This window comes from Symphalangus syndactylus, chromosome 3 (assembly GCF_028878055.3).
Source record: "Symphalangus syndactylus isolate Jambi chromosome 3, NHGRI_mSymSyn1-v2.1_pri, whole genome shotgun sequence".
Taxonomy (NCBI): domain Eukaryota; kingdom Metazoa; phylum Chordata; class Mammalia; order Primates; family Hylobatidae; genus Symphalangus; species Symphalangus syndactylus.
In genome coordinates, this window is record NC_072425.2 from 129,101,793 (window position 1) to 129,126,233 (window position 24,441).

The window sequence follows — 24,441 nt, forward strand, 5'->3', positions numbered from 1 at the left end:
TATGGTTTTGATACTTTATTAATATAGTATGTTATGTTAATTGATTTTAGGATATTAAACCATCTTTGCATTCCTGGGATGAATGTCAGTTGGCCAGAGTATATAATCCCTTTTATATGTTGCTGGATTCAGGATCAAACTGAATTTTAAAAATATACTGACTTTGGAAGCAATTCAGAAATTTGTCAAGTGAAGTGGCCTCCTTATAAAAATCTTGATGGTTTAATGATATTCTTAAAAATTAGAAAGTTCAAATATCAATATCTTTTGTCATTAGGACTAATAACCCAAAAGATTTAAAAATAATTATATTAAGTATAATTAATATGGCAATTAACAATGTAGAATGTTTTCAAACTATGAATTTTTTAAACATTATGCAAATATTTTATTCACTTAAATAAGGGAAAGTTTATTTGCTTTTGTGAAAGTTCATTCATTTCTTAATGATGTTTTGCAAGACCAGTATTTATTTTATTTCACCATTATAATTATAGACTAATAATCTCATAATCTTTCTAAACATAAAAATTCACAATTCACGTTATGAATTATTTATTTATTTATTTTATTTTTTGAGATAGAGTTTTGCTTTTGTTGCTCAGGCTGGAGTGGAATCTTGGCTCACCACAACCTCCACCTCCAGGGTTCAAATGATTCTCCTGCCTCAGCCTCTTGAGTAGCTGGGATTGCGGGCATGGGTCACCACACCTAGCTAATTTTTTGTATTTTTAGTAGAGACAAGGTTTCACCATGTTCGTCAGGCTGGTCTTGAACTACCGACCTCTGGTGATCCGCCCGCCTCGGCCTCCCAAAGGGCTGGAATTACAGGTGTGAGCCACTGCGCCTGGCATGAAATTTTAATAGCTAGTCTTCGTTTTGAACAGTGAACATTATAGATCTATCCCCCAATTCATCCTTTTTTTTCAAAATGAGTTTAAAAAGGTCTCTCTCTTTTTCACAAGCTAGAAAGTATCCTTTGTATGATGAAGATTCAAATTGCATCTTATTATCATGTCCTGGAACACTTCTCTGAAAGAATATGATGTCGCTTTTTGTGTCCTTGATGTTATCAGGAGGATTCATTTCCTATACAGAAAAAAACAACATTACCTAATTATTTCAGGACATGAACAATTTGAATATATGAAGTTTGTTTTGAAGTATATTACTGAACAGAACCAAAGTAGTTTTGCTTCTCAAGAGTTACATAAAAAAATCTCTGAACAGCAATACTGACCTCCTCTCCTTCTTAACTCCGAATCTCCTATTCTCCCTGTCATGGGATGCATATTCAGGTCCAGGCCTCTAGTTTTCCCCTATTCATCAAACAGCTTACTTCTCTCCTCTCCCATTGAGTGGTGTCCACATTTGCTCAAGATGAAGTAGAGTTCCAGCAAAGACCACAAGCTTTTTGGGCTAATGTCAGTTTCTGTCCTCTATAACTATTCACAGCTAAAGACGTTGATGACCTCCTCCCATAAACTTAGGCTAGTTCTAGTTTCTTTTTCTTTTTGCTTTGAGACAGGGTCTCACTCTGTTGCCCAGTCAGAAGCGCAGTGGTGAAATCATAGCTCACTGCAGCCTTGAACTCCTGGGATCAAGCAATCCCCCTGCCTCAGCTTCCTGAGTAGCTGGGATTGTAAGTATACACCACCACATTTGGCTAATTTTTAAAATTTATTTTTGTAGAGAAAGGGTCAGGGGGTATCTCACTTTGTTGCCTAGGCTGGTCCTGAACTCCTGGCCTCAAGTGATCCTCCCACTTCGGCCTCCCAAAGTGCTGGGATTCCAGGTATGAGCCACCATGCCTGGCCTGGCCAGTTCTCGTTTCTGAGCCAACTGTGAGAGAGACAGGAAGTGCCAGGAATCTTAGCTTACTCTTTCAGTGGAGCCTGAAATTAAAACTTACTGTGAATAGACCCAATACTTGTTGTAGGGCTAGGCCCTGGGTTCCTGTATAAGCCTGCTGTATTGGCTCAGTTGGCAGCCCTTGACTCTGCCTCCCTGCCAAGCACTCCAGTTCCATAGTAGTCTTGAATTTCTGTCCTGAATATGGTCTACTTGGCTGGGCCCTGCCCTAGAAGGCCAAATGCAGATTCTTGTATGTTTCAGTCACAGAATAGGGTCCTGTGACAAATGGTTAGATTACTTGAAACAATAATCTTGCAGGTTATCCAACTGGTAGTGCTGCCTGCACTTTTCCTGTTAGTGCAGCATGTCTATTTTGCAGGATGGATCAGAACATGTGGGCACCACCTAAGGTTCTTCCATGGTAATCCTGGAACCAGTAGATGTTTTGGACTTAATTTTGGCCTCATGGCAGCACAGATTCCCATGATCCTAAGCACTGATAGAGAAACCTCCAGAATTAAAATAGCATTTCTTCATCCTCCTAAGATGCCTGAAAGACTCTGGGTGGTGGAGGTCACCTCCAACTTCTCAATCAGTTGTGGAATCGATAGTCATAACTCTTGACCTTTATTCTTTATCAACAAGTGTGGGTCTTAAGTTGATGAAAGTATAAACTAGTTTCCCTGTTGGCACCCACTTCTGCAGCTGTCTACAATATACCACAATTTAGGAAGAGACCCTAAGCTGTGGGCATCAATTTGGAACTAATCTGAAATCTAATGTATAAATGAGAAATAATCCATAGCCAAAACTTCAAAAGCTCTAGTAACATTAGAGAGGAAGATGAACCAGTATAGAAATTTACAGTTGAGCTGGGTGCGGTGGCTCACGCCTGTAATCCCAGCACTTTGGGAGGCTGAGGTGGGCGGATCACAAGTTCAGGAGATCGAGACCATCCTGGCTAACACGGTGAAACCCCGTCTCTACTAAAAATACAAAAAATTAGCTGGGCGTGGTGGCAGGCGCCTGTAGTCCCAGCTGCTGGGGAGGCTGAGGCAGGAGAATGGCCTGAACCCAGGAGGCAGAGCTTGCAGTGAGCCGAGATTGTGCCACTGCACTCTAGCTTGGGTGACAGAGCAAGACTCTGTCTAAAAAAAATAAAATAAAATAAAAAAAGAAACTTACATTTGAAAGTGAGAGTGTGGATAGGTAGAACAGGTGATCTCTTTAATCACAGTTATTGCACATTTCAGAATAGAGGTAAGGACATCCTTGGGCAGTAGCTTTCCTAGTTTTGATGTTGACCACTCCCAGCCATCATACGGAAGGTACACAGCAAATGGATGTGAAAGCAATCCCAATGACGTTGGAGAACCCCCAACTTGGAAAGCCCTACCTGGTGAAACTTGAGTGCTCCAAGGGGAAAGGGATTTTTTTTTTTTTTTTTTTTTTTTACATCAGAAGGGGTTGAATCTGAATCCAGGGAAAGTTGATATTGACCTAACATCTCCCAAGTGCACTGGAAAGTCTGAGGGAACCCTGGCCAAGCCTGGATATAGATACATATATACATGTATATGTATATATATGAAACAGACACTGACAGTAACCTCTCAAAGCAAATCCCTCTTAGAGTTGTCAAGGTTCTTGACCAAAGAACTTTATAGGACTTTATAGCTAGTAATCAACAGTGAAAGGTGAGCACATAAGAGCAGCCAGTTTTATCTTTTTCTTTTTTCTTTTTTTTTTTTTGAGATGAAGTCTCATTCTGTTACCCAGGCTGGAGGGCAGTGGTGTGATCTCGGCTCACTGCAGCCTACACCTCCTGGTTTCAAGCAATTCTCCTGCCTCAGGCTCACAAGTAGTTGGGATTACAGGTGCGTGCCACCATGCCTGGCTAATTTTTGTATTTTTTTTTAGTAGAGACAGGGTGTCGCCATGTTGGCCAGGCTGGTCTTGAACTCCTGATCTCAAGTGAGACACTTGCCTTGCCCTCCCAAAGTGCTGGGATTACAGGCATGAGCCACCATGCCTGGCCTGTTGTATCTTATTATCTAGAACCTAGGCCACTTTTATAACCACTGCTAAGATCCTTATTAGTGACAGGAAAAGGGATTAAAGACAAGGGGTAAAACTGGTCCTAGTCCACCCCTCACTCTCTCCCTCCCTCCAACTAATATTTGCTGAGTTCCTTCCAGAAGCAGATTTGCTATGATGCTGATGAAGCTTAAATGTCAGATTCCCTCATTTGCACAGATCTCTTTAAGCCACCCCCCGCCCTTTTTAAAATTTGAATTAAATTATTAAGCTTATGCCTTTGGTAATTTTACATTCTTTTTTTTTTTTTCTTGAGACCGAGTTTTGCTCTTGTTGCCCAGGCTGGAGTGCAATGACACGATCTTGGCTCACCGCAACCTCTTCCTCCCGGGTTCAAAAGATTCTCCTGCCTCAGCCTCCCCAGTAGCTGGGATTACAGGCATGCGCCACCACGCCCAGCTAATTTTGTATTTTTAGTAGAGATGGGGTTTCTCCATGTTGGTCAGGCTGGTCTTGAACTCCTGACTTCAGGTGATCTGCCTGCCTTGGCCCCCCAAAGTGCTGGGATTACAGGTGTGAGCCACCATGCCCAGCCACATTCTTTTTCTTTAAAAGGGCCATCAAAATTGAATAAACTTCAGGCTCCCCCAAATATGGATTTGCCCAATTCCTACTAAGTGCCAAGCATTATTTCCATCTTCTTAACATTGTCACCAGTCTCCCTCAACAAGAATCCACTTGTAGGTTCGGACTTATCCCAGTTTCTGAATCTGCCTCTGCAGCTGAGTTTTCCTCTATCCCACATAGCTTGAGCTTGGCCATCTCCTTCCCTTCTAATTATGTTGCTCAGTAACAGCATGCTTAACCCTTTCCACCCTACCCTTCCATCCCAGGCCTCTTATGCCATTTTGATAACTAAGCTGCCTGTCAGGTCTAGAATGGGGACTCCAAATTGTCACCTGAAGGGGTGGCACTCTGGTTGGAGGGAGATAGCTGAGGGATTTGTCTGGGGGCTGTATCTGTTGCATATGCACTGTTCTTACTTGGATTATATTTTAGAGTGGCTTTTTTCTCCCTCCCAAGTTGCCCCTTGGTACCTTCACTAAGGTCATATCCTAACTGTCTTTCAGTGGGGACTGGGTGGGCATGAAAGCAGTTATTTATCGGGCAAATATCCACTCAAAAAGAGTCTTCATGACATGGAATTCTCCTCTGAAGCATTGCCAATTTGTAAGCATCCCTGGCTACTCTTACTGGCTCAGTCTGTAGCTATAGTTAATTGTGGTTTATCTAACAATAATAGAGGAAATAGAGAAAAATAATAGAGAATAATAATGGAGAATAATAGAGAAAAAGTAGAGGCCAGAAATACTTTATACCTGGCTTTCAGATAATTATAGCATTACTTTTACAGCTGATCTCATAACTTTTATTCAATTACATTAACATTAAAAATAACATACATCAGCTGGAAGCTGAAGCTTGTGTCTAAGACTTAGGCTGAGGATCAGCAACAAAACAACTAGGGATTAAAATATTATCATAATTTACAAAGGTGTAGAAATACAGAAGGATAATTAGCTTCATTCTTCATAGCAGAACTCATTCTGGAAAGTCACATGTTATTCTTAAATGTATAACTCACATATGTATTCTACAGTATTATTTGTATAAAGACTGATTATTCAGTAGATGCAGGTCATAAAACAAGTGTTGTATCTCCTCTTCCCTGTGACAGGCTCAGAAAAACCACCGTTATCATAATAGGTAAAGAGTTTGATAATTTTTAGTAAGTATTCATTTTAATGGTTCTCTGCTTCTTGTTATTTCTGTTCTAGACAAAAGGTTGGTCTGAGGATATTTGAGTTTTCTTATTATATTATTTATATTAACATTAGAAATAATGTTATATTTCTAATTATATTAAATATATTAACATGATTGAAAACAAAGTAAGGCTCAGTCTTACCTTAAAGGAAATAATTTTGTTCTCACAGGAGAGAGTTGAAATTTTCTCACACTTCACAGAGATGGTTACAGCCATACCTCTAGGCTGGCTGTCTTTATACATACTTATAATAAATATGGTCCGGGGTGCATTATCTGAAATAAATATAATGAGAACTCTAGTTAGAAGAATTTTTGCACAGGAACATTTGCGGAAATTTAACCAAAGGATAGTCCTTAATACACCTGTTCTCACTTTGAGACTTGGCCAGTCTGCAGGAGACTATGTACAGCTGGTCAGACATTTTTAAAAACACAGTTCAGGCCTGGCACAGTGTCTCATGCCTGTAATCCCAGCATTTAAAAGTTAAAAACAACCTTTTATAATCTATATCGTTAAAATACTCATAAACGTTGCAGCATGTGTGTTGTAACACATATTAAACTGTGGAGTTGTTTGTTTGGGAGGCCGAGGCAGGCAGATCACTTGAGGTCAGGGGTTTGAGACCAGCCTGGCCAACATGGTGAAACCCCAACTCTATTAAAAATACAAAAATTAGCCAGGTGTAAGTGGTGTGTGCCTGTAATCCCAGCTACTCGGGAGGCTGAGGCATTAGAATCGCTTGAACCTAGGAGGCGGAGGTTGTAGTGAGCCGAGATCACACCACTGCACTGCACTTCAGCCTGGGCGACAGAGTGAAACTGCGTCTCAAACAAACAAACAACCCCACAGTTTAATGTGTATCACAACACACACACTGCAACTTTTTCGAGTATTTTAAAGATGTGAATTCTAAAAGATTGTTTTTAACTTTTAAATGCTAAATAAAATATTTAAAATATATGTTAAGGTAAGTATTCAGTATTTTTAAAGAATGCACATTCACTGCTTCAACTCAGCCTAACTTTGATATTTGGAATTCGTATTTTGGAAGGCACAGTAGACTTGATCATTTTCTTTTCTTTTTAAGTTTTTTTTTTTTTTTTTTTTTTTTTGGTTTTAGAGACAAGGTCTCTATATCACCCAGGCTGGAGTGCAATGGCTATTCACAGGTGCGATCATAGTGTACTACAGCCTCAAAGTCCTGGCCTCAAGCAATCCTCCTGCTTGAGCCTCCCAAGTAGCTAGGATTACAGATAGATGCCACCACACCTGGCAACTTAATCCTTTTCTCTTGTACTCTAAAGTTTCTGGGGGAAGACAGACTCATTTGAAATGTGTGTGTATTTATTTTTAATATTTTGAAAACTATCAGCATTTTCAGCTGTAACAAGCAGGGATTAAGCACCCAACTATAGAGGTTTTAAACAGTTAATGCAATCACAATAAAGGGATTGGTGATTCAAAGGCAGGCTCAGAGAGGCATGACCCCTAGCAATGTCTTATTGTATCCAATTTTTAACCCCATCTAAAAAACGTGGATGCCTTATAAAGTTTCTTGTAAGTGAAATTATTGTTACTCCTGTGACTTTTCATCTAAAGATTGGGACTAGCACAGAAAAATGTAAGCAGTAAAACAGAATGGGAAGAAGTAGCTAGTCATTTCTATGTTTACGAATTAAAAAAAAATACCTCTACAGTCAGAATCAGTCATATCTTCAAATAGGGGCCGATTTCCTTGGTCAATGAAGAGAACTTGGTCATTCAAATTTCTTAGGATTGATAATTTAGATTCCATCTTGCAAAAGTAATCTGATTCCAGGTTTTCTACAATAAACATTAAATCTCATTTAAAAATACATACTTTCTTTGTTAATTGACAAATAAGTATGCTATATATTTTAGTTTTCTAAAACTATTAATGACAATCTTCTGTTCCAGAAGTAGCTACAATAAAGTTGCCTATTGTTTTTTAACCTGCTCTCAAAGGCACACTCAATTTCTTGTTACCATTCAGAACTACTCTGCCTCTGAAGTGTTATCTTCAAATATCCTACTTTCTGACCAGTCTCTTACCCTTTTAGTTTTCCTACACTTTTACTCCAACTCTATGTGTTCTTAAATTTCACAACATCTTCCAGTCTCCTGACTCTTGTATTTCCTCTCTATCTAACCTCTTCCTGTCTTCCCTTCCTCCCCTGTGCAGCTGGATCTCAGAGTTCATTTTTTCTACCATTTTGCCAGGATATTAAATCCCTGACTTATTTGTCTTTCTGCTACAAAACTCCAAACTTGGCTGCTGAGTGCTGCTGGTGAACAGTGGCACAAGGGTTCAAATCGGTGCCATTACAAGCATATCAATTGTCAATACTTCTTTTGTTTTCCAGTTCAGCACTCTCTCCCATAGCTGATAGCCGCAATTTCAAATTTTCTTTGCTCTCTTCAGGACCTCGACACCATCATCTCTGTTTTCATTTTCAGCAAATGATTTCCTGCTACTCCAGGTACAAATTTAACTCTGGCAGCACCAGTTATTTCCTCTCTTCCTTTTGTCCCAAGGGGAAATGCGAAGGTGCCATTTCTGGTGTCTAGGGCTGATCCCATTTGTGCTCGCCATGTACCCTCTACTGAAGCTTTGATTTACCAATCATCCTTTCTCTTCTATCAACCCAGCAATTCTACCTCCTGAGTTTTATCCTGAAGAAAAAATCAGACAAATTTGTGAACATTTTTGTACAGGAATGCTTATGGGAACATTGTTAATAACAACAACAAACTGGAAACAAGCATTCACCAATTAGGAATTGATTAAATAAAATGGGCAAAGATATGCCCTTATTGTGAGATATCATGAACTTAATATAACTGCAATTACTCGTTGCCATGGAGAGATGTCCATATATATCACTAACTGGAAAAAGCAGCTTAGGTATAGTACAATCCCTTTTAATAAAAATATAAGCATTTCTGTGTCTGTATATATATATATATATATATATATAGAAAGAAGTGTAGAAATATTGTATCAAAATGGTAGCTATCATTATTTCTGGGTGGTTTTTATATTTTTGTCTTTCATATTATTTTTTTCATTGCCTCAATTAGTTACAATGAACACATTATTTTCATAATCAAAAAAAGCACAAAGCTCTTTGAGATTTAAAACTGCTCCATCAACCCAATCCCACTTTGCAGCCAGTCTTGTTTCTCTCCTCCTTTTAACAGCCAAGCTTTTAGCAAGAATTGTCTGTATCATTTCTTCACCTTCCATTCACTGTTTCACTCATTGCAATCTGCCTCTGCCTCCAAGCTGCTTTCATTGAGATCACCATACTCCTTGTTGCTAAATCTAAAAGCTGTGTTCTGGCCCTTGATTCTCAAGGCTGCAAAATTCAACACAACACCTATCCCCTCAATCTTGAAATGCTCTCCTGGGAGTTGGGGGAATTCTCTTCGTTTTTCTTCTTCCCTTTTGGTTAGTCTGCTCTCTGTTCTTTATTAGCTTCTTTCTACTGCATCCTTTAAATGTAGGTATTCCCCCCAGTTTAGTACTTGGCTTTTACTCTCTCACTTTACACATTTCCTCTGATTTGTCTTTTTATCTCTATAGATTCAAATGCCATTTCTATGCATAAGCCTTCAATATCTCTATCTCCAGCCCAAATCTTTGTCCTGAGCTCAGAACCACATGTAGAAGAGTTTTTGGACATCTCCACTAGGATGTTCCACAAACATCTCAGATCCAAAACTAAATGCATCATCCATCCTCCCCTTTGTATACACAAAAACCTGCTCTTCCTCCCTTGTTTCCTATTTCACTGAATGGTACAAATTGCCTAAGTGAAAAATGTAGGCATCATCTTTTCTACTTTCTTCTCCTTTCCAAGTCCAACCCTAAATCATGTCCTCTTGATTCTCCCAAGTGTTTCTAAAATCCATTCACAGCTCCTCATCAGCACTCCCCTATGTCTACCATCATGTCTTGTAAGAACTAAAATAATAGCCTCTCAACCCTTTTGTCCTTCTCACCCCACACCATCAATTCTTTATACCAAAGCCAGAATGATATTTTAAAAATATATTATTTCTGAATTTTAAAGAGTCATATGGCTACCTGGAATAAAGATTATACTTTCCAGATTTCCTTGCACTTGGTGTGGCCATGTGATTAAATTCTAGTCAATGGAATATGAGGGGAATTGATGTGTTTAACTTCCAATTAGAGTCTTTGAAAGGAATGAGCCTGACTTCTCTTATCTTGACTCTTTCTTGATAACTGGGATATGAACCCAGGAAGTATGATGATTTTCAACTATGTGAGTGAGATCAACAACTGGGGGATGGTGGGTAACAAGACTGAAGAAAGCTGGGGGTCCCAGTATCATCAGGTTGCTTCCAGCCATACTGCTTCTGAGCGGCCTACTTAGACTTTCTTTGAGACAAAAATTCTCTATCTTATTCAGCTACTGTATCTTTGGATGTCTTTGTTACAACAAACTAATCTTTACCCTAGCTAATACATATTGTGCTTCATTAACCCTATTATCTCCAAGATAAAGTCCAAATTTCACATCTTGTCTTGCTCTACACCCTGTTTATCACTCTGGCTTCTCTCACCAGCCTTCTACTCCTACTCTACTTCCATTCTGAATTACCCTGAATTCATCATAAATGCCATGGTGTCTTTCAGATCTTGGCCTTTGAATGTGGTCTTCTTGCGCCACCCATTCCTATCTCCTCTACTTCCAGAATTTTCTGCCCCCCCTCCCCCCCAACCCGGGAACCTCCCAGGCTTCTTCCAAAAGCATTTCTGAGAGGAGGTGTTACCGATTTTGGACAATTCTAATGCTTCAATCCCTTTTTGCTATGCAACGCTCCCCCCGCAACAGAATCCATGACTTCGTGCTAATCTTAGGACCTATGAAACAGGCAAAGTCTATTTTGTAGATTCTAAGAGCTGGAGAATTTTTTAAGGCGTAGAGAAGCATCTTTTGCTAGAGGTTCTTCTTTGTATGTCTTATGATCATCTTCATTCCAAAGCTGCGCTACTGAGTCCACATTTCTTTGAGGGCAGATTGGCTTTCCAAATACATTGGTATCATGAGAACCATTTTTTTTTCTCAGCTGACAATGGTGATATAGATGTGTCTCAAGCAGATACTTAGTTTGCAAAGAAAAATAAATTCATTTATACTTTACCATCATCTTCAGCTAAGAGGGGGAAAAAAGAGAAACAGAATATGTAAAATTTTGTATTTCAACTCAGAATTTAATCTCATTCTAGCTTTCATTTTTGCTACTCCTCTTTCTCGAACTCCTATTTTTATGGTTTAACGGTCTGTCTTGGCTTTCATCAGAATATTATATAATCATCCAAAAGGCCCATAAAATGAAGCTTATCAGACTTAGTGTGTTCTCAGGTAATTTAGACATAAAACTTAAACCTAGGGTTTAGAAATTTCAATATGCAACTAAAAATAAGTTTTATAAAATAAGAGATTTTACTTTTAAATTGATTGCTTAAATGGAAAGTCACCTAATTAAACTCACCTAATAATTTTTTATGAAGGTTTTGTTTTTGTGTGTGTGTGTGTCAGGGTCTACTGTCATGCAGGCTGGAGTGAAGGGGTGGGATCATAGCTCACTGCAGGCTCAAATTCCTAGGCTCAAGTGATCCTCCTGCTTCAGCCTCCAAAGAAAGTAGGAGGTGTCCACAGGATATTTTTCAATTTTTTGTAGAGATGGGGTCTCACTTTGTTGCTCAGGCTTTTAAATGAAAGTTTCGAATGAAGGCAAACTTTCAAATGAAGCCAAATTGTTCACAGAAGATTAATCATAAGAATCAATTTTTAGGCCGTGTGTGGTGGTTCATGCCTGTAATCGTAGCACTTTGGGAGGCCGAGGCAGGAGGATCATCTGAGATCAGGAGTTCAAGACCAGCCTGGACAACATGGCAAAACCCTGTCTCTAGTAAAAATACAAAAATTAGCCAGGCATAGTGGGATGCACCTGTAGTCCCAGCTACTCAGAAGGCTGAGGCAGGAGAATTGCTTGAACCCAGGAGGTGGAGGTTGCAGTGAGCAGAGATTGTGCCACTGCACTCCAGCCTGGGCAACAGAAAAAAAAAAAAAAAGAATCAATTTTTACTTGTCAAACATATTTACATAAAATGGTGTAATTCACAGAACTCTAAATTTAGAGAATCTCTTACATAATTTGCCAATTTGCTTTGGGAAATTGTATTTCCTGAATGCACCCAGTTTTGTACTGGGATTTTTCCCATGGAAATCCCATGAAAACTGGGATTTTCCCACGAAAACTGGGATTTTCATGATGTGCACTTACTGCCACCTGAAGAGTGAGCTACTGCTTATTAAAGTGCCAGGACACGTGGTGTGACAAAGTGCTGAGACCTTGGACATGTTATGGTTAATTTCTAGAGGTCCACTATTTTTTTTTAAGAGCCATTAATATTACAATGAAATTTGGTGACAAAAAGAGTCACTTAATAGTTCACCTCACAACATCTTTTCTAGTTGAATAGATTTATCTGAACCTGGTATTTGTTCTACGGCATTAGCCTTACCTATAAAGTAAAGCGTATTGTCAATAAATTTCATTGCCACAAAGTTGACGCAATTGTCTTCTACTGGTTCAGCAGCCATCTTTATTCCTAATGAAAGCAAAGAGCCATCTGTTAAGAGACAATGATTGTACCTTTTACTACTACTTTATACTACCTTCAAGTTCAGTGGTCAGTCAATCACCTAGTATACTGATGAACAATCTTGACAGTCAATAAATGCCAGAAGTTTCAGCTTATGAATACCCATGTTTAAGTGTTCTCTTACAAATCATCAGATATTTGGAAGATAGAAAGCATTTTCTCATTAAACAATATTATAAAGGGTAGATAAATGGCCCAGTACTGAACTGAATCATTAGTTTAGTATTCCTTGAGAAATATAAATATATTATCAATATAAATATAGTTTCATCTGATGATGCCAGAAACACATCTAATCCTGCCCTTTAGGAAGGACTGGCTTCATCCTTCTCTTACAACCAGTGGGTTTCTATGGGTGAGAGGCGGAAGGTTTGTGACTTCATTGTCAAAGTGGTAAAGGTGAAACAATGATAAAAAAGTGCTTCCATCTGAGGGTACAGGCAGGGTGGGAGAAGGCTGAAGCGCTCTGGCATTTGATGGCCCTCTTTCTCCCTGAGCAGCAGTGGTTTTTGATCTGGAGTCTAGATTATACTATATTTTTAACACAAGTAATACATAAATACAATCTTGCTGTAAAATCAAGGGATACAGGATTTGAAAAAAATTTAAATCCTTCTATTTGCTCTTCCTTTCTGCCCTTCTTCGAATATGGTGTGCGGGCTTCTAGAATTTTGTTATGGAATAGGAGTTCTCTGTGAGAAATCTGTGAACTTGGATGGGGAAAAAAATACACATGTATTTTCACCAACTTCTGAAATTTAGCATTCCTTCCATGATTAGTTGCAGGAAACAAACCACAGTATTATTAGTAGTACGTGTGACTCTGTCATTAATAGAAATACCTATTTTCTATTGTGCTACAGTTATTGCAGAGATCTTGAGACATGGTTTAAACTCATTACTACTTTGAAATTACAGAAGTTTAGTTCTCACAGTAGATCTTATTATTTAATGTGTTGGTAAAAAGGCACATATATACTGCATCAAAATTTGTTTAAAAATTAAATGGTATGCAGGAGAGTATTCATAAATCTGTGCTCAAAATTTTTCTAGCATGATATGAGGCCTAGCATGTATGGTAGAGTAAGCAGGAATTTAAGACTCAGTTTAAAAAAATTAATCTGAATTAAGCTAACCCCAAAATAGTTGTTAGTTGGTGTTATACAACAGTTTTGTCTAGATTTAGTTCCTTATACACATCCAAATGTGGATGGTTATTATATATTTTATTTAATAAGTTTAAATAAAATAAAATTTTATTAAACATTAATATTTAAATTTAGAATTTATTTTTTCTTTTCTGCATTGGTTTTTATTAAATGAGTTTCATATCCAGTTTAAAAGGCAAATGTAAACATGCTTTCTTAAAGATGTATCATAAGCTGTTTTCTTTCAGTGAATTGAAGTGTTTGACAGAGAAGCAAATGTCAAAACCATGCTATCAGACATGTTTCTTTGTACTTATTATGCCAATAAGCATTTGTACTTATTATGACAAGTTTACATATAAAGTTTTTTTGTATTTTTATTTTACTTGTATAAATTTATGGGGCACAAGTGTAATTTTGTTTCATGAACATATTGCATAGTGGTGAAGTTAGGGCTTTTAGTGTATCAATCACTGGAATAACACACTTTGTATCCATTAAGTATTTCTCATCCACCTCCCTCTCACTTCCCCCACCTTTTGAGTCTCTACTGTTTATCATTCTATATTGTCTATGCATCTGCACTACTTAGCTCCCACTCATAAGTGAGAACATGAGGTATTTGCCTTTCTGTGTCTGAGTCGTAGTCGTTTCACTTAAGATAATGGCCTCCAGTTTCATCCATGTTGCTGCAAAAGAGATGATTTCATTCTTTCTTATGGCTGAATAATATTCCATTGCATATATGCATACAGACACACACACACACACACACACACACACACCATATTTTCTTTATCCAACCATCAGTTGATGAACAACTTAGGTTGATTTTATATCTTTGCTATTGTGAATAGTGCTGTAAATAAACATACAAATGCAGGTATCTTTTTGGTATAATGATTCCTTCTGGGTAGATACGCAGTAGTGGGATTGCTGGATCAAAGGGTAGTTCTATCACTTATTTGAGAAATCACCATATTATTTTCTATAGAGGTTTTATAAATTTATCTTCCCACCAAGAGTGCTTAAGTGGTTCCTTTTTCTGCATCCTCAACAATATATGTTATTTTTTGTAATAACAGCCATTCTGATTGGTATAAGATAGTATCTCATTGTGGTTTCAATTTGCATTTCTATGATGATTAGTGTTGACAAGCATTTTTTCATGCTTGTTGGCCATTTGTATGTCTTCTTTTGAAAAATATCTACTTGTGTCCTTACCTCATTTTTTGATGAGATTATTTGTTTTTCTGTTGTGAGCTGTTTGAGTTCCTTGTAAATTTGAGATATTAGTCCCCTGTCAGATGTATAGTTTGCAAGTATTTTCTCCTAATCTGCAGGTTGTCTATTTACTCTGTTGATTATTTCTTTTGCTGTATAGAAGCTCTCTAGTTTAATTAAGTCCCATATGTCTATTTTTGTTTTTATTGCCTGTGCTTTTGAGGGCTTGTTCATGAATTCTTTACCTAGGCCAATGTCCAGAAGAGTTTTCTCTAGGTTTTTTTTTTTTCCATTTTACAGTTTCAGGTCTTACATTTAAGTCTTTAATCCATCTTGTGTTGATTTTTTTTTTTTTTTTGAGATGGAGTCTCGCTCTCTCTCCCAGGCTGGAGTGCAGTGGCGCGATCTCGGCTCACTACAAGCTCCGCCTCCCGGGTTCACGCCATTCTCCTGCCTCAGCCTCCTGAGTAGCTGGGACTACAGGCGCCTGCCACCAGGCCTGGCTAATTTTTCTGTATTTTTAGTAGAGACGGGGTTTCACCGTGTTAGCCAGGATGGTCTCGATCTCCTGACCACGTGATCCGCCCGCCTTGGCCTCCCAAAGTGCTGGGATTACAGGCTTGAGCCACCGCGCCCGGCGAGTTGATTTTTATACATGGTGAGAGATATGGGTCCACTTTCATTCCTTCTGCATATAGCTACCCAATTTTCCCAGCACCATTTATTGAAACTGGTGTCCTTTTCCCGTTGTATATTCCTGTCAGCTTTGCCAAAAATCAGTTGGCCTAGTATGTGGCTTTATTTCTGGGTTCTCTATTCTGTTCCGTTGACATATGTGTCTGTTTTTATACCAGTACCAGGCTGTTTTGGTTACTATAGCCTTGTAGCGTAACTTGAAGTAGGTAAAAATTTTTTGATAACTCTGTTCTAATATAATAGGTTTCCTTTATATAGTTAAGTAATTTTATGTCTGTAAAAACATTGTTCTGAGAAGGGGTCCACAGTCTTCATATTTCCCATGAAAGCCCATGCCACAAAAATAATTAGGGAGCCCCTACACTAGAATTCAGTGGTGCCTTGGGTTCCTGAAGGCAGTTACGGTTGGGGCTCTAAGGAAGATGGGTGAGTCACAATTGTCAATGGTACATAGAGGAGTAGCCATAAAACTGTGTTCATAGGTAGAGAACTGACTCAAATTCTTTCTAACATAATCTAAAAGCAAGCATATATGTAAGCAGGAAATTAAAACTCAGTTGAAAAAACCTAATGCAAATTAAGCTGACCACAAATACTTGTGAGTTGGCAGCTATTTAACAGGTTTATTTTCTTTTTTAATAGAGATGGGATCTCATTATGTTGTCCAGGCTGGTCTTTAACTCCTGGACTCAAGACATTCTCTCTCCTTGGCCTCCCAAAGTGCTTGAGATTACAGGCATGAGTCACTGGCCTGATTTAACAGTTTTATCTAGGTTTAGTTCCTTATGCTCATCTAAGTGTGAACAGTTATTAAATTTATCTTATTTAAATAATATTTTTTTTTGAGATGGAGTCTCACTCTGTCACCCAGGTTGGAGTGCAGTGGCACGATCTCAGCTCACTGCAACATCCACGCCACCCCTCTCACCTGGGTTCAAGCGATTCTCCCATCTTAGCCTCCCAAGTAGCTGGGACCACAGATGCGTGCCACCACACCCAGATAAGTTTTCGTATGTTTGGTAGAGATGGGGTTTGACCACGTTGCCCAGGTGGTCTCGAACTCCTGAGCTCAAGTGGTTTGCCTGACTTGGCCTCTCAAAGTTCTGGGATTATAGGTGTCAGCCACCATGCCTGGCCAACACATTTAAATAAAATAAAAACTGATGTACAAATGAATTTAAATAAACATTTAAATATTATAAAATTTAAATATTTATCAAACATTTAAATATTATAAATATTAAATATTTATAATATTTAAATTTACAATTTAGAGTTATCACCTACTTTTTTAAAGGAGGGGATAAGGAAGACTCTTAGAGAAAAATAATATAGCAAAGGATGAAAAGATCACTGAGATAAGTCTAAACATTTTTTACCAAAACCCAAACCAACATTAATATTAAAAATCAGAACAATAATGACTAGGCTGTGAACTCCATGAAGGCATTTTCTTTATTCACCTTTATGGCTTCATTGCTGAACACGGCCCTATTATCAGCATCAGAAGGTGTTTGTTAATGACTGCATTAACTAAGAAGGCAGACATTTGTTAACCTGAGAGGCACTCTATGTTTTGATTCGTCATCAGTTGGTGAAATAATGACTAGCATGATCTTCTCTACAAACCTTAATGTTATGTAATACACACATATTTATTAAAGTAATTCACCTGAAATGTATTCAGCAGTATGGGCAGGAATTGGATTAAATTACTGGTGTTTACTATTTTGAGTACATAGTTAGTCAATGAGTGAATGGATTTAGAGAAGGACAATATTTGAGCTGATTCACCAGTTAAGGTTTGAGCATGAACTATGCATCAGGAATGTGGCCAGTAGCTGACCAAACCACACATGAATGAGAGTTAGCTCCTACTCTCCAGTGACTCAGAGTCTAGTGGGAGAGAAGAATCTATAAAGAGTTACAAAATAATGTAATGAATGATATAAGAGCTGAATTTACAAGAGATTCATTCTTTCTGTTTGATGGTGCTGGAGAAGGTTACCACAGGAAGTGATGACTGTGCTGCCTTGAAAGAGAAGCAGGCATTTTCAAGGCCAGAGGAAGAGCTTCCACCAAGAAGAAGCAATGTGAACAAAGGCTAGGCAGCAGGGAGACTGAGAAAACATGGGTTGTTTGAGGCCTCAACATTTTTACCATAAATAAGGCAAATGTAGTCACATTTTACAGAAAGAATGCATTTCTAAAGATCTCACATAGTTCAAGGTTAACTTTTCTTTTCTTTTTTTTTCGGATACAGAGTTTCGCTCTTGTTGCCCAGGCTGGAGTGCAATGGCGCGATCTCAGCTCACTGCAACCTCCATTGCCCAGGTTCAAGTGATTCTCCTGCCTTAGCCTCCTGAGTAGCTGGGATTACAGTCATGCACCACCATGCCCGGCTAATTTTGTATTTTTAGTAGAGATGGGGTTTCTCCATGGCTGGTCTCGAACTACTGACCTCAGGTGATCTTCCTGCTTCAGCCTCCCAAAGTGCTGGGATTACAGGGGTGAGCCACCGTGCCTGGCCTAATTTTGTATTCTTTTAGTAGTGAGGGGGGTGGGTTTCTCCATGTTGGTCAGGCTGGTCTCGAACTCTTGACCTCAGGTTATCTGCCCGCCTTGGCCTCCCAAAGGCTGGGATTACAGGCGTGAGCCACTGCGCCTGGCCAAAGTTAGCTTTTCTTTGGAAAAAAACGTAAAAGTTTGAGAGGAGGTATTCTTGGAGTACATAAACCTACAACCACCAAAGCATATTGTTGCTTGCTTTCTTTTTTTCAACTTTCTCAGCATTATTACTAGTGTTTTGTAGCCTGCTGTCTCCACACAGCCTATTATGGTGGTACTTTGGCCTTTTTAATATTGTTTTCTTGCATATAACCTTGGTTTCAACATACTTATTTAGAGTTTTTTTTTTTTTTTTTTTCACAGCAGTAACAATACATCCCTTAGCACTTGGATAACGTTATCATATATAAAATTATTTAAAATTACATTAAAGGCTGGGCGCGGTGGCTCAAGCCTGTAATCCCAGCACTTTGGGAGGCCGAGGCGGGCAGATCACGAGGTCAGGAGATCGAGACCATCCTGGCTAACACGGTGAAACCCCGTCTCTACTAAAAATACAAAAAATTAGCCGGGCGAGGTGGCGGGCGCCTGTAGTCCCAGCTACGCGGGAGGCTGAGGCAGGAGAATGGCGTGAACCGCGGGGGGCGGAGCCTGCAGTGAGCCGAGATCGCGCCACTGCACTCCAGCCTGGGCGACACAGCAAGACTGCGTCTCAAAAAAAAAAAAAAAAAACAAAAAACACCACCACCAAGAACAAAAGAATGGACCTGATTGAACAAGATGGGACAGAGGTCAGACAACAACTACTGAAGCAATTTTAACAATTAAGAGTTGATGAGGCTATAAATTAAGGTAGTGAATTCAAGAGATACTAAACAGCAGGATTTCTCAGCTGATCTGTTGTGGGTCAAACAGAAGAAGGAGGAACTGAGGATGACTTCGTAGTTTTTGGATTGGGAGATTTGTTGAGTGGTTACCTCATTCATTAAGAAAAAAGAATGAAAATACAGCTCAAGTGTAAAATAATTAGTTCAGTTTTGTAAATCTGAGATGTATCACAGAAGTCAAAAGAGAAAGAGTTTCAGGAGGGGCTGCTTGAAATCAGAAACTGCAGAGCTCCTAATTTACATATAAGCTTAAACTTGTCCATTGAATTTGGCAATTAGGAAGTTTTGGGTAACCGTAGAACAGTTTGGGTAAAGTGGAGGCAGCAGATGGTAGGTGGACAAATATCTAGGACAGAATGGGAGGGGGAATAGTAAGGACAGTGACTACAAACTATTCTTTTAGGAAGTCTGGCTACAAAGTAGAGAGTTAGGGTAGTAGTTACTGGTGGGGGGGGGAGAGTTATATACATGTACAAATTTTAATTTGGCTCCAGATACATAGTTCCAATGGTAAGAGATCTAATAAATTACTTTTCAAAACATGTCCTAGTTACCTGCCCAAAACTGAAACCTGGAAGTCATTCTTAACTCCTTTGTCTAATCTTTCCCTTGTCTGATAAATACTGTAGATTCTAACTCAGAAATGTCTCCAGAATTTGGTATCTCCTCTCCGTCTCCAACAGCACTGTTTTAAATCAAGCCCTCATCACCCCTGGCATCTTCCATTTTAATACTCTTCTACTTGGTTTTCTTGCTTCCAGACTCTCCTCTATTGTTGCCAGAGTTATTCTCTCTGCCAGGCCAGAACTTCCCCTTCCCCTGCTTTTTTTTTTTTTTTTTTTGCCTGCAAACCCTGCCTCATCTTTCATCCCGTATCTCCCAGCTTTAATAGTTCCTCTATGAAAACTTCTCTGCTCTTTCATTCCTAGCTAATTATTCTCTCCTCAGAGTCCCACCTCCTTCACACCTGTTCATGCTTCTTAAATAGCTCTTACTACCCTGAATTGAGATTACTTTGATTAAAAATAGGTCTGTTCAGCTTCCATCTGAGTTTTAAGACAAGGAGTTGTCCTTTTTTCCCCTGAATCTTCAACACCTGGAAAGAGCTTACCACACAGTAAGAACTCAATAAATGTTGTATGAATAAAAGTTTGCTATGATAAACCTTGTTGCCATGACAATAGCATAGAAAGGGATGTGTAGAATATATATATTTTTTCTATCTTAAACTTTCCCTCTACCTGAAAGCCAATGAGAAGGAGGAAGAACAGGAGGGAAGCCTGAAAACAGAATTTAAAAAATAGAATAATTTTTCTAATGTCTTCTCCATTTTTCCCTAGTAGTTTCTTTTTTATTTCATGTGTTGATTTTGAATTCTTCATTCTTATTTTCTTACAGTTCTTCTTGTTAGTTCTCAATACATCTATGACTGGTTACAAGTGGTGTGTTCTCATCCCCATTCCTCCTCTCCTCAATTTTCCTCTTCCTTTCTCATCCATGTTTCTTTGCTTTAACTCTAATCTATGAAAATAATAGTATCCATTGGATAAAAATGCTTTGGCTATTTCATCTAAAATTCTCAGACGATTGACTTTTTTTTTTTTAAGAGTTATAAACCACCTCAGAAAGATCCTCCCAGGAGTAAGCAGTGACAATTTGTTCTTTAAAACAAACAAAAAAATTTAGTTATGCAATACGTTGACAACTAGCCAGAGGCTAGTGAATGGTAGAATTTCATGATGGAAATTAGAACACATGAGGTCCAGTTTTGTCTGGGGCAAGTCACTTAATTTTAAGGGTCTCAGTTTCCTCATTTGGACAAGGAAGTTGGATAGTCGATCTTTAAGGTCTGTTCCAGCTCTACCAACCTGAAATTCTAGACTCTAGTTAAAGCTGTAAGGAGAGAACCAATGATATGTGGCAAACGGCCTAGTAACCACTTCTTCATAATTCTAAGACAGTACATATGTATGGCATATTTATTATACAATCAGCGTTGTTAAGCCACTAAGAGTTTAAAAACATACTATTAGGCTGGGCACGGTGGCTTACGCCTGTAATCCCAGCACTTTGGGAGGCCGAGGCAGCTGGATCACTTGAGGTCAGGAGTTCGAGACCAGCCTGGCCAACATGGTGAAACCCACCCTGTTTCTACTAAAAATACAAAAATTAGCCGGGCATGGTGACATATGCCTTGTAGTCCCAGCTACTTGGGACACTGAGGCAGGATAACTGACTGAACCCATGAAGCGGAGGTTGCAGTGAGCCGAGTTCATGCCACTGCACTCCAGCCTGGGTGACAGAGCAGGGCTCCGTCTCACACAACAACAACAAAAACAACAACAAACAACAACAACAACAGCAAACATACTACTAGATTAAAAGTTAAAACGCCTTGAACTTGAAAAGCAACTATGATTATGTTTATCCTTGCTGTGGAGTTCCAATCCTGTTGAATAGGTATGGGATGAAATGAGGGAGCATGCTACGTAACTAATTCCCTGAGATCAGGTAGGTAGTCGGCTTGACAGCAACAAGATCAAAACCTAACTTTTCAGCTCTATAAATCATTTTATCCTTGAACATTCTGCCATCTTATTATGAATGTGCGTATGTGAGTGTGGAAGAGGTGAGAGTAGAAGAAAAAAATAAGTTTTTAAGTTTTTGTTTTTGAGTCTGTAGACTCAAAGCAAAAAATCAAAATGGAACTGATGTAGTTTAAATGGCCTAGTTTGAAAAGGAGAATTGAATTGAATCTCAAAGAATGCTTAAAGATTTGAATAGATAGAGAAGGAAATGGACCAGCATTTATGTGATAATCAAAACAATGTTGTGGTGGGGGTGAACTGAATAGAGCGATTTTTTTTTTCCTTTCTTTTCTTTTCTTTCTTTTTTTTTTTGAGACGTGTTCTGGCTCTGTCACCCAGGCTGGAGTGTGTGACACAGCGAACATGGCTCACTGTAGCCTTGACCTCCTGGGCTCAAGTGATCCTCTTGCCTCAGCCTTTTGAGTAGTTGGGACTACAGACACATACTACCATGTCTGGCTAATTTTTGTATGTTTTGGAGAGACAGGGTTTTTGCCATGTTGCCCAGGCTGGTCTTGAACTCCTGAGCTGAAGCAATCCACCTGCCTTGGCCTTCCAAAGTGCTGGGATTACAGGTGTGAGCCACTGCACCCAGCCTGTGATTTTTGGATTGTAGTGGAACAGTCCTGCTGTTTTGCAGTGAACACAAGGTAAAGTGGAATTAGATTATGGAGGACTTTGGAAATCAGGTAAAAGAGTAAATTTAATCTCACAGGCAATAGGAAAACATTGCAGATAAAAAGTTATTTTGAAGGAAGTTTTTTTTTTGTTTGTTTGTGAAAGTCTCGCTCTGTTTAGTGGCTGAACTCACCACAGATTTGACTATCCTGGGCTCAAGCAATCCTCAGCATCCTGAGTAGTTCTACAGGCATGCACCAACACACCCAGGTAATTTTTTATTTTTTTGTAGAGACTATGTTGCCCTGGCTGGTCTCAAATTCCTGGGCTCAGGCCTGCCTGAGATTCTAGGCATGACCTACTGCACCTGCCCTGAAAGAAGATTTAATAGAACTTAAAGTAGCTGAATATAGGCAAAAAAGAGGAATTTTAGGTGTCCTAAAGTTTAGGGGGGTCCTAATTTTTGTTATTCAACTTCAAACAGAGATATTTATTCAGCCCTTTCCTTAATTGTGAAAGAAAATTATCTCGGGGAATGCTATATTATCCAATTGTAGCCCAGTCCAAAGGTGTGGCAGATTTCATAACATGACTAACCATGGGCAAATTTTTTGTTTGCTTTTAATGTAACTGATTCTGTCTTGAGACTCCCTTTAAAGAGAAGCTTATTTATTTTACCACTCTAAAGCAGTGATTCTCAGGGCGTTCCTAAAGTGAAAGCTATTTCTAAGAATTCTAAGACGTAATTTGTCTTTTTCACTCATTCTCTCATGAGCGTACAAAAGAGTTTACCAGAGGCTACATTCTGTGCAATATTGCAATAGTCTGAATGCAAAGCAGATGAGAATCCAGCAGATCTATATGGCTTCTATTAACCCAGTTAAAACACTTGTAAAAATAAAAAAGTGTCACTCTTTATGCTTTTTTTGGTTGTTAAAAAAGTACATAGTTATCTTTAAACATGTTACTTATGCTAACATTTGATGTGCTTAGTGTAAAGGGAACATGAGAGCAAAAAGTTTGAGAACCTCTCCTCTAAAGTGATACTCTCCCATATCTGATAAAAGAAAAAAATTCTACTCTGACTTTGCTTATATTTCTTATGTTGATACTGAGTGCTCATCGTAGTGATGCTAGATGGTTTATATTCCTCTCAATTGCTTTTCTAGCTTATTTACCTCTAACTGCCATGGCTGACTTTCCAAATAAAGAAGAATGATATTTCTTACCTGCGACAAATAGTTTCTTGCGAGAGGAAGCGATCTGGAAGGTCTGAGGTCCCTTTCGTCTTCCGGAGGCTGTGTAGACTGTAGCAGGTGGCAGCCGCTTTAGCAGCCAGAGTTGGCAGCCAGGAGGGCAAAATGCACTGGAAGACAACTCCTTGCTGACTGTCCAGGCAGTCGCCAGGGGAGCAAAGGGCTCAGCAAGCTGGGGAGAGAATGAGGAAGAAGGTGGAGGGAGGAGACTGCTGCCAGCACTCCTTGGGCCCGCCTTCAAACAGGCTCTTTCCTAGGGCAATAGAAGTTGAAATAAAGTGGCAGAGGATATGAGTACTTCTTTTAATGTAGTATCACTATTTTCATGAAATCTTTTCTTCCGTAAAAGTTGGGGCTCTGTGCCTTCCAAAACCTGTACCTCTTTCTGAGTACCTCTGACTTTAAGAAAGCACCTCCTTAGTCCATTAGAAGCATCTTCTTTTGTCATCTGTCTCTCTTCATTTTCAGACTTCCTGGTCACACTTCAGCACAAAACTTTTTCTTATTTTACAATGCGGAATAATCAGTCCTATTGGGGTAATTCCTACAATGTTACAGCACTTAAAATATTTCTAAAATGTAACATTTTCAAAAAAGGAACATTTTGCAAATATTTCTTTTACTTTATAACCTCATTCAGGACTTCCCCTTCCTCCCAAGCTCAATATAGTGTCAAAGGATAGTTGATACAGGCCGTTAAGATTTACTTTTCAGTGGAACAGGAGTCCATTTTCATAAAACTTCTTTATCTGCTATATCAGATGCAAACCACATGGATACCATCATTAGAATTTTATTTAATAATTTTTACATTTTCTGCAACAGAAAGTAAGCTTGGGGAGAGGGATACCAAAATTCAGGTAAGAGGGTAAATACTTACAGTTTCCAGTGTTAACACTTTCTATTCCTGGAATGATAGCAAAGATTGACTTAAAATATTTGAAATACAATTTAAGGATACATATTTTTAGGGCTTATGTTCAACTCGTTAAAAAATAGTCTTACAAAAT

The 24,441-nt window shown here is 38.8% G+C and overlaps 2 protein-coding genes across 6 annotated transcripts in view; one reads left to right on the forward strand and one right to left on the reverse strand.

Annotated features, from left to right (window-relative positions):
* IL18 (interleukin 18) lies at positions 1–23,829 on the reverse strand. 4 transcript variants are annotated; one of them, XM_055273133.2, is made up of 6 exons: positions 23,405–23,817; positions 12,306–12,413; positions 10,919–10,930; positions 7,412–7,546; positions 5,861–5,994; positions 453–1,089 (listed from the first exon to the last, which is right to left on the reverse strand). In XM_055273133.2, the coding sequence occupies exons 2-6, from the start codon at positions 12,382–12,384 to the stop codon at positions 868–870; spliced, it is 582 nt and encodes a 193-aa protein (XP_055129108.1). In that variant the 5' UTR covers positions 12,385–12,413; positions 23,405–23,817; the 3' UTR covers positions 453–867. The 4 variants fall into 4 exon arrangements, with proteins under 4 accessions (XP_055129106.1, XP_055129108.1, XP_063492601.1 ...); XM_063636531.1 differs by having other exon boundaries at positions 12,306–12,392; positions 23,405–23,653; XM_055273131.2 differs by lacking the exon at positions 10,919–10,930 and having other exon boundaries at positions 1–1,089; positions 12,306–12,392; positions 23,405–23,829.
* TEX12 (testis expressed 12) overlaps positions 1–24,441 on the forward strand; it is an 84,378-nt gene that overhangs the window by 52,263 nt on the left and 7,674 nt on the right. The gene's annotated exons all lie outside the window — the stretch shown is intronic.

What these genes read in the sequence shown, in the direction of transcription:
- IL18 (XM_055273133.2), bottom strand. Translation starts at nt 12,384, where the DNA reads ATGGCTGCTGAACCAGTAGAAGACAATTGCGTCAACTTTGTGGCAATG. An exon ending in GACTGATTCTGACTGTAGAG is followed by an intron (nt 5,995 to 7,411) that starts GTATTTTTTTTT and finishes TATTTATTTCAG; the next exon opens with ATAATGCACCCCGGACCATA. An exon ending in ACAAAATTATTTCCTTTAAG is followed by an intron (nt 1,090 to 5,860) that starts GTAAGACTGAGC and finishes TTTTCTGTATAG; the next exon opens with GAAATGAATCCTCCTGATAA.